Below are 10,850 nucleotides of genomic sequence, written 5' to 3' on the forward strand. Positions count from 1 at the left end.
GGCATAATACCAAGGGCCTTATCGCCGCTTTAGCGGGAAATTTTCCCGCTATAGCGGCGATAATTTTATCGACCTATTACCTAGCTGTCGCTAACACCAGTTAGTGACAGCTAGTAGGAGATAGCGACCATCTTGGGGCCCACTTTCCATGTCAGTGATATTTATTGCTAATGACATGCAAAGTGGACGTGCCAGGATGTTAGCGACTGTATTGCTATCTCCTATTACCTAGAAAGGTGTACTTTTGGAAATATTCGGGCTAATCGTGAATATCTCCAAAAGCTAACTCCTGCCCAGAGCAGTTCTTAGCCATGTTATCCAATGGTAGGTGGATAACATGGCTAAGAGCATTAGCTCCGTAATGCACGAATATCGCGGACTTTTCAGCGCTATTCATGCATTACGGACGATTTTTATCGCTTTTGAAATAAACCTTGATAATAGCAAGGTTTATCTGCGATAAAAATCGGTGGACCTCGGCGATAAAATGATCCCCTCTAACCCTGCTTAGCGATAAATATTGCTATTGCTAGGTAATATGCCCCCTAGTTCTTTGAGAGGCAGGTAAGTCCTTGGTATTTCCCCAGGTTAGAGTGCCAAGTTTAATGTGCAAGATCCTCAGACATAGCCTGGAAAAAAAGTAGAATATCAAGATTATAGTTTCTACCTCTGCTGTGACTGATTCATCCCTACCAAATTGTTTAAACCTTTTGCGTACCAAGACAGTTATTATTGTTATTTTGATGTTGTTAATATTATTATTATTATTATTGAATTTTGCAAGGTGCAAGTGAAATCTATAAAGCTATCCTGGTGTTGGTAGCACATGCACAAGCTAAAGCTTGCTGTACCATCATTACGGGAAGTCACCTGGTGAGATGAATTTGTGTCAAAATCAAGAAAAAGAAAGAAAAAAATAAAAAGCCATTAAGAGCAATATTCTATCTGAGGTAGTCTTTTGTATGTGGAAGTGAAAATTCTATAGCAAGAACAGGATGCAAACATTGACAATCATTTCAGTAAGGATCAAGGACAATGGGTCAGATTTATGTTAACTGGCGCATCCCCAGCGATGCGCCAGTTAATGTGCGCCACAGCTCCGCCACCCATTTACAATGCTTCGCACCATGGGGCAAAAACGGCACAGATGCGTGACGCATCTGTGCCGTAAAGGTGGCGCATTGCTGGAGTTGCATCGCAAGCGCGACGCAGCTCCAGCAAGGCTCGGGGGTGCCCCATCTTCACAATGCTGCGTCAAGACCTACGCCTGCTTCAAGCAGGCGCAGGGTTTTGACGCAGCATTGGCCTGAAAGTGACTGAGTGAAATCTTATAGATTTCACTCAGCCACTTTCAGGAGGCGTTCCTGCGCAGGAACGCCCCCTGCGCAGGAACGCCTCCTTATGGCGCAGGGCTTTACAACGTGACGCATCTCCTAGATGCGTCACGTTGTAAATAGGGCGCATTGTTTGCGCCGCCGTTGCGTCAAATAAAGTGACGCAATTGTGGCGCAAAGAGGCGCAAGGGCCTCATAAATCTGCCCCAATGTCTTTTGTGGATGGCTATCCTCATAGCATCTTTCACCTCTTTGTTCCTCAGGCTGTAAATCATGGGATTCAGCATGGGAATAACCACCGTGTAAGACATTGAAGCCACTTTGTTGTCTTCCAGGAAATAGCTAGATGTGGGTCTGAGATACAAGTAAAAAAGTGCCCCATAGAAAAGGACAACACATGTAAAGTGGGAGGAGCATGTGGAGAAGGCCTTGAGCCTCCCCTGAGAGGATGGGATTGCCAGGATTCTCCAGATGATGGACATGTAGGAGGCCACAATCACTGACACAGCACTTATGGTTAGGAAGTCGAAGGAGATGAAAAGCACTAATTTGGTTGCAAAGGTGTCTGAGTAGGCAAGATCTAAAATAGGGAGGAAATCACAATAGAAATGCTGAATCTCATTAGGCCCACAGTAGGAGAGGCGGAAAACACCAGTAACATTCAAAACTGAGTTGAACAAAGTACAAAGGAAGGCTGCAAGGACCAACTGCAAGCAGACTGTCCGTCTCATGACCCTATTGTATGTTAAGGGGTGACAAATAGCCATGTAGCGATCATATGCCATCACGGTGAGTAGCACACACTCTGTTGTCCCAAAAAGTGAAAAGGCAAAGAGTTGTACAGCACATGCGTGGAACAGGATGGTATTCCTTTCTATAAGGAAGTTTACCAGCATCTTGGGAGTGGTGACAGTAGAGTAACAGAGGTCCACAAGGGAAAGGATTCCTAGGAGGAAGTACATAGGGGTCTGTAGACGAGGGCTGAGCCAGACTAAAAGTATAATGCCAACATTACCAACCACAGTCATGGTGTACATGGCCAGGAACACCACAAAAAGAATCCCCTGAATGTTTGGAACATCTGTGATTCCCAAAAGAAGGAACTCGGTGACTTTGGAGCAGTTCCCTCCTTCCATGCCCTAGAAAAAGCATAAAACGAATGATCTCTTAATTTTGTTCAGATCATTATATGCTTAAGGAAATATGTTGCATGCAAAGACTAATCAGATCATTAGGAAATGCAATATGTATATCAACATGGTTTGGAGCGGGTTAGTATTTATTAATCTGTGGTGAAACTGAAATGCTTGTACATTTATTCCTGAACTGTTATGATAGCATTTCATGAAAAACAATGACGATAGTTATATGAAGATCACAACTGACCTAAATAAGTAGTCTACCCTGATGAACAAATCAATGAACCAGATAGACGCCTATTCCAAGGGCTCCAGCTGATGTGTACATTATGGCCCTTCCATTTGGCATGCAAAACAGTCTGCACCCAATTAACAGCAAAACTGACAGGCTGACAGCGTTATTATTTCTTATTAAGAAAGCGTATTCGAAATGTTAGCATGCAGAAAAAATGATTCCACTCACATTTGGAGCACAACCTGCAGCTTAGGCAATAACCAGTAATTGGAGACTTATTCTCACCTAATTGGAGACTTATTATCAGTCATTAATGTCTACTTTCTCACCCTAAACCAATCTCTGTTTACACCACTTTCTATTCACCTTCCTGTAAAAATTCCCAAGAGACCTAATTCCAAAATGGTTAGCCACGTCTGCCACTGGAAAATGCTCTCTAAACCACTACTCTATTTGGATGAGATCTCCTTCCTTTGTCAATGATAGGAACTGTTTTCCTCTTGAAAGAATTGGAGCCATAGAGTCTATGAAGGCCTTCAAAATAAATGGTAACAGATACTGTAAGCACACTTTTGACAACTCTAATCTGGTTCATCTCAATTTTATTAAAGAGGGGGGGACAGAGGAAGTGGGGCAGGTAAAAGAAGCATCAAGAGATTTAGAGGAAGAGGAAACAACAGTCTTTCATAAGCACTGCTAAGCAAGGTCATATGTCAACATTGGAAGGATACATGTTGTCCATGCAAACAAGTGATACCTGAAATTATCCAGTTTGGAACAAACACAACAATAGGCTAGAACACCATTGAATCAGGAGCAGGGAAGTGAGAAAGATGAGAAAGACATCCAATCAGCAGTAAGAGATGGGTCCTCGAACCAAATGACACCCAGCTGGCGGTCCAACTGCCTCATTAGGATGCAACCTGACACTGTCGGTTGCATTCCTACATTTCACTATGGAAGCATGCATTATGGCTGTAAAGCAGCCATAATTCATGCTCCCATAGTGTAATAGGGGGTGTGGTTCATCCCTGTACCTCGTAGCAGGCACCTCAAGGTGCCTGCCAAAAGGTGCAGGGATCAACAGGGGGGCACCTGGTGCACCCTCGGCCTCCAATTGGAGGCCGTGCATCAAAGGGGGCCCTACTGGAGGACAACAAACACGCTTTCCAACATGGTTACCATGTCAGACACGCAGGCATGGAAACCATGTCGGAAACCATGCATTGTAATCTCAAGGACGGTAAGGCCCGCCCTTGAGATTGCTGGCCAGAATCCGACTGGCCAACGGGCTCTCTGAGCCAGTTGGAAGGCTGTCAAATGACCAGCAAGTTTACTTTCTGACCGCCTATATTTTAATTAGGTGGTCATAAAGTATACAGAGGAGCTTATTTCAATGTGACTAGGAAGGCTCCGACTGCCGGTTGGAGCCTTCGGTGCCGCATTGTAATCGGCCCCTAGGTGTTCAATAACAGACACAAAAACTAAACTGTCTATTAGTGACATCTGAAAACTGCCCTGGATGTGCTAATCATGATTCACATTGAGTAGCTTGAGAGATGAGAGATATGTATCACACTATAATAGAACAAATACAAGTAATCAATGTCTCCCCCTCCTTGGCCAAATCATTTACGCTCAGAGATATATTTTATCTAGGACCTGGTAAATGTCCCTGTTCATGTTGAGGATTGCTGTCTCTTAGGTACTCCTCACAGTTGCAGTGAATTTGTAAGGTAACTCTTTCCTCACATTATGGAAGAAGTGGAGAAACTGGGGTGAGAATGTTATGTCATGGTTTTTATGCAGATTTGTAGAGTGCACTATCACCTGTGAGGGTATCCTGGCACTGAGCAGGTGTGAGTCTAGCTTTACCAAGGGGACCTACTCAAAAAGCCATGTCTTCAGCTTCATGCATATTTCAAGTAGCAAGGAGGAGGCTCTTTTGTATAGTGGCATGTAATTCCACTTGTTAGGACGGGGATAGGCTTCATGAAGCCTAGTCCACTGGGATCACTGACAGAATATCGACTGACAGAATATCGACTACCCAAAATATCATTGAGAAAATATCGACAGTCAAAATATCGAGTTCCAATCTACAAACAGGTAAGTACAAAAATATCGAGTACAAAATATCGTTTACAAAAATATCGTTGTAAAAAATATCGACTTTACTAAAAACAATGTTTAATTACATTAATATAAAAAATTAATTACTAAAATATAATTAACAATACTTAAAATAACTTTTAATAATTAAATAATTAATGAAAGTAAAAAAATAAAAAAAAATTCATCATATTTCTTAAAACATATATATATAGTAACAAAATTTAATTAAATAATAGGCAATATTGTATATGTACCCCAAAAACCCAAAACTGACCCTGAACCCTAAAAATACCCCTTTACCCAAAAACTGAAAACTGACCCTGAACCCTAAAAATACCCCTTTACCCAAAAACTGAAAACTGACCCTGAACCCTAAAAATACCCCTTTGCCCAAAAACTGAAAACTGACCCTGAACCCTAAAAATACCCCTTTACCCAAAAACTGAAAACTGACCCTGAACCCTAAAAATACCCCTTTGCCCAAAAACTGAAAACTGACCCTGAACCCTAGAAATACTCCTTTGCCCAAAAACTGAAAACTGACCCTGAACCCTAAAAATACCCCTTTGCCCAAAAACTGAAAACTGACCCTGAACCCTAAAAATACCCCTTTGCCCAAAAACTGAAAACTGACCCTGAACCCTAAAAATACCCCTTTGCCCAAAAACTGAAAACTGACCCTGAACCCTAAAAATACCCCTTTGCCCAAAAACTGAAAACTGACCCTGAACCCTAAAAATACCCCTTTGCCCAAAAACTGAAAACTGACCCTGAACCCTAAAAATACCCCTTTACCCAAAAACTGAAAACTGACCCTGAACCCTAAAAATACCCCTTTAATTTAACATAATTAGCAATTATTCAATTAAATTTAAGTAATTACCAATTACATTTTAATTAATTAAAAAATATTTTTTAATTTACAATTATTTAAATATTACTACCAATTATTAAATTTACATATTTAATTAATTATAATTAAATTACTTCCCACCCTATTCCCCTATAAACCCACAACCCGCTACAGAAAATACATTATTTTAATTTACATAATTAGCAATTAATCAATTAAATTAAATTAATTACCAATTTAATTGTAAATAATTAACATATATTATTTAATTACCAATTAATTAATTATTACTACCAATTAATAAATTTACATATTTAATTTATTATAATTAAATTACTTCCCACCCTATTCCCCTATAAACCCACAACCCGCTACAGAATAAAATTACACAATAATTTAAAAAAATTATTAATTAAAAATAATAATTTAAAAAAATGACACTTTTCACATATAATATAACATAAAACACTATAAATAATTAAATATTATTTAAAAAACTATATTTTTTACTATCTAGATTATATACTTGGATATTTTCACTGTCTATATTATTTACAGTCGATATTACTTCACTTACCTTAAAAACGATATTTTGACTGTCGATATTCTGTCTAGTCGATATTTTCTCCAAACGATATTTACAACTCGATATTCTTTCCAGTCGATATTTTGGAGTCGATATTATGTCTGTGCACCAGTCCACTGCAATCTTAGATACAAGCCTCACCACCTACGCTCCCCAAGAAAGCCCAAACATGTACCTTTTTGCCCCATATTTAACAAGTGACGCATGTAGGTAGATGCGTCACTTTTTAAACCTCTGCGTCACATTATACTCAAAAATGTAAAAACCATTCATTTTCTCCAAAATCGTTTTTGACATCACATTTAGGAAACACAGCACAGTTCCTATGTACAAGCATTCCATGTCATTACTGAAACCTCACTATTTTACAAAATACAATTCATTTATAAATCCATGGGTCAATTTTGCACTACTGATGCATCACTTTTTGTGACGCATTGGCAGCATAAAACATGTGCCTTGTTGCACCATATTTAAAAAGTAACGCATATAGTTAGATGCGTCATTTTTTAAACATTTTGCACCACATTATACCTCTGTCAAGTGTAATGTACAGAGAGGGGTCATTTCTCCACAAAAAGCCTCATAAAAATGACACAGTGAAAACTATGAGATTTCACTGCATCACTTTTAGGACTCTATTATGTCAAAATCTTGCACCTGCCTCACAACACGATAAGACTGAGGCAAACGCTTTCACATGGAGCTTCACAATTTTACAAAATACAATTCCTCTATGCAAACGAACTCAATATGCTTCCTACACTGAGTTAACACAGGTAACATCATTGTAAAGAGTCAAATTGACACCTGTGTCTAAGAATGCAGACGGGGATAGGCTTCATGAAGCCTAGTCCACTACACTCTTAGATACAAGCCTCACCACCTACGCTCCCCAAGAAAGTCCAAACATGTACCTTTTTGCCCCATATTTAAAAAGTGAGGCATGTAGGTAGATGCGTCACTTTTCAAACCTCTGCGTCACATTATACTAAAAAATGGAAAAACCATTCATTTTCTCCAAAATCGTTTTTGACATCACGTTTAGGAAACACAGCACAGATCCTATGTACAAGCATCTGCCTCACAGCAGGGATAAGACTGAGGCAAATGCTTTCACATGGAGTTTCACAATTTTACAAAATACAATTCCTCTATGCAAACAAACTCAATATGCTTCCTACACTGAGTTAACAGAGGTAACATCATTGTAAAGACTCAAATATATTTCTTTAAACATGCACACATTCTTTATTCCTTTTAAAAAATGTAAAAGCCATTCATTTTTCTCAAAATCGTTTTTGACATCACATTTAAAAAACACAGCACAGGTCCTATGTACGAGCATTCTATGTCACTACTAAAACTTCAGAATTTTACAAAATACAATTCCTCTATGCAGTAAAAACTTTTTACCAAGCATTATCAAAAAGCATGACACAAAGCAACATTAAAAAAACACAATTAGCTTCCAAATCTTCTCTATAGAGTATACAAGTCTCTATGTATATTAAATGAATCATAACTCACCTTTACAAATGCTTTAGGAGATTCAGAACAGTGTCAGATTCACACACCAATATTTTTTAGCAGAGCAAAAGGTATGTTCTCCAGGCATTGCAAACCATAAAGGCACAGAAAACCTCTAATTCTACACACATATTGCTCATGGTAACCAATCAAAACTCTTCCCTCTGTATTTTCAAACCAACACCCTTCTTCCCCCTCAGCCCTTTCTACCTGTTACCATAGCAACTCCCTCCTCACTGAGCTCCCAGGGTTAAAAGTTTTTTCTACAATGTTGCAAATCACCTCAGCTTATCTGGTGCAAGCTTTCTTTAAATGACTTTTTTTTAACCATTCAAATTACTTCTTACGCACCCTAACTTTCAGTTTTCAACTATCTCATTCTACCAATCATTGCTTGTGATTCAAGAGCACTGAAACTCCACAGTTTTTTTGGTTGCAAACTCCTATTATTCCAACTGCCATTTCTTTTCCACACTTCATCTGACTGCATCAGAATCTCCTCTCACCATGTATTCTGTCTGGATTATTGGACATAGCTATATCCACTGGGCTCAAAGGTATGCAGCTACCAGAAATTTTCACAACCTTGACTTACAAAATGTGAAGATTAAATGGATTGGCCACAGAGGATTGAAATGTCACCAATTGATACCATTGGTGAAAACCTTTTTGCATTTGCCACACCCTGACCTTTTAATTGTGCACTGTGGAGGAAATGACTTGGGCACTTTGACTGGGGTAGGTCTGGAAATGCTTTTAAAAGACACCTTTGATCAATTGATGGCACTTTTTCCTCAAACTGCCTTGGTATATTCCAATATATGCCAAAGACAGAAATGGAAGTGGTCCAATCAATTTTGTTCACAATTTGAGAAAGCACGGAAACATGTGAATAAATCTGTTTCTGCTTACATGAGAGACTATGGAATGGGTTCAATATACAACAAGAACTTGGGTTACAACATGCAAGATATCTACAGGGGAGATGGTGTGCACTTTTCAGATGAGGGGAATAGAATATTCCTCCTGAATTTAAGACTGTGCATTGGTACCTACTTGTAGGTACCTAAATCAGCCACAGAACCCAAAAGCCCTTTTCAGGGCTACCCTATCTCTGATCACTCCAAATGATTATCTTTTTCTAAATTTTTTCACTATTTTTCACCAAAGTACGCTCCCCGGTACGCTCCCCTGTGCGCGTACCGGGCGCTCCCCCCGTGAAAATTTAAAAATGTGTGGGTTTTTTTCACCTATGTGGGCCTCCTAAGACCCCCTCAGAAAACCTAGAGGGTCAGGGAGTGCCTACGATGCCCCCTTATACCCATTCCCAACGTTGTTTGTCCGCCTTTTTCTGTCTCAAATCTACCGAAACACAAAATGGAGGACTTCCGTAGCTCTGCCGGTACGCGTACCGGGGCGCTCACCGGTAAGCGATCCCCAAAAATGTTAAAAGTTAATTACATAAAAACCACTGGAGACACTTTCACCAAATATAGAATAGCTCATACTACATACCAATCCCTACCATTTTCCCAAATTCGATGGAATTCTAATGAGCCATTTAGCCTGTAGACCTCTCTAAATACCCTGAGGTAAATTACTTCACAAAAACACATCTGAAGTGTTAGAATTTACAACCAATTAAAATGTTACTTTCATTTTCTATTTTTTTTCCTGACATTTGATCGGTTATGTACATGATTATAAATGAAAAATGAGAGGGAAACACAGCCATTTTGACTACAACTACCTGAGGTACATCTTGAAAGGATTTTCGCATTTTGTCTTCTCCACCTCTCTGTAAAGTAAGTTGATAATTTGTAAGGGGCACTTTAAGTTAATTTGTAAAAACGTTTTCTGATAGTTATTTACTGTCCCTCTGCTATAGTTATAGATAGAGATAGGCTCCCCTGTTATATTTATGGATTGACTTAGGCTTCTCTGCTATAATTATGAATTTACTTACGTTTCTTCACAGGCACTTTTTTATATTTCTACTTCCTGCCTGTTACCATACACTGCCCAAACTTAACTTCACTGTTAAAAAATCAAAACTACCTGTCTGAACTTAAACCCAACAGTGCCATATTTCTACAGATTTTTTTAATGCAAATTTCAGCACAAAAATGGAAGGAGAACAAAACGTTTCCTTTGAAATTGTCCTAGAGATGAACAATGAAGAAATCATTGAACCCAGTGACTTGGAATTCATGGATGAATCACGGGACCATGAACTTCTACAATGTGTAGAATCTGTGGATTTGTTAATTCAATATGAGGACATTTCTGACAGTCAAATGTTGGAAGTTATGTTCACTCAAAAAGAGGACATTTCGGACAGTCAAATGTTAGACGTTATATTTAATTAGGAAAATGAATCTCAAAAATAAATTTATATTTAATAATTCTAAAATTGTTTGAGACATTATTCATTTTTATATGTAATTCTTAAACTAGTACCAAATTGATTATAATGTAAAGTCAGACTTATAGTATACTGTGCAACTTTTTTGTTTTACACAGTAATTTTCCTCATAGATACTTCCTTTCTCCCACTATATTATCTCCAATGTGTATTTGACATCTCTTTTTCATCTCCTGCCTCCATGTTCTTTCTGCTTTCCTGACAGACTTTGGTATGGATTCCATATACCACAATAACTTCTATAACAACATGCAAATTATCTACAGAGGGAACGGTGTACATTGAATTTAAGACTCTGCATTGGTACCTACATGTTGGTACTTAAATCACCTACACAACACAACAACTCTATTCAGAGATACCCTACCTCTAAGCACTTTAAATTATTATTTTAGTGTTTCACTGAGTTTTCCCCATGTGTGTGTGTGTGTGTGTGTGTGTTGGGGAGGGGTGAGGTGTGTGTTTGAGTGTGGGTGTGTGGGATGTGGGTGTGGGTGTGGATGTGTAAAGTGTCGGTGTGGGGGTGTGGGGTGTTTGGGTGTGGGTGGAGGTGTGCGTGTGTGAGGTGTGGGGGTGTGGGGTTGTGTGTGTATGGGTGTGTGTGGGACGTACTTGTAGGTACCTAAAAGAGCC

The 10,850-nt window shown here is 39.0% G+C and overlaps 1 protein-coding gene across 1 annotated transcript; it reads right to left on the reverse strand.

Annotated features, from left to right (window-relative positions):
• Positions 1-1,483: 1,483 nt before the first annotated feature.
• Positions 1,484-2,470, reverse strand: LOC144760539 (olfactory receptor 8U3-like). The gene has a single exon (XM_078646537.1). The coding sequence runs from the start codon at positions 2,468-2,470 to the stop codon at positions 1,484-1,486; it is 987 nt and encodes a 328-aa protein (XP_078502663.1).
• Between the last annotated feature and the right edge of the window lie 8,380 nt (positions 2,471-10,850).

Source organism: Lissotriton helveticus, chromosome 1_1 (assembly GCF_964261635.1).
Source record: "Lissotriton helveticus chromosome 1_1, aLisHel1.1, whole genome shotgun sequence".
Classification (NCBI taxonomy): domain Eukaryota; kingdom Metazoa; phylum Chordata; class Amphibia; order Caudata; family Salamandridae; genus Lissotriton; species Lissotriton helveticus.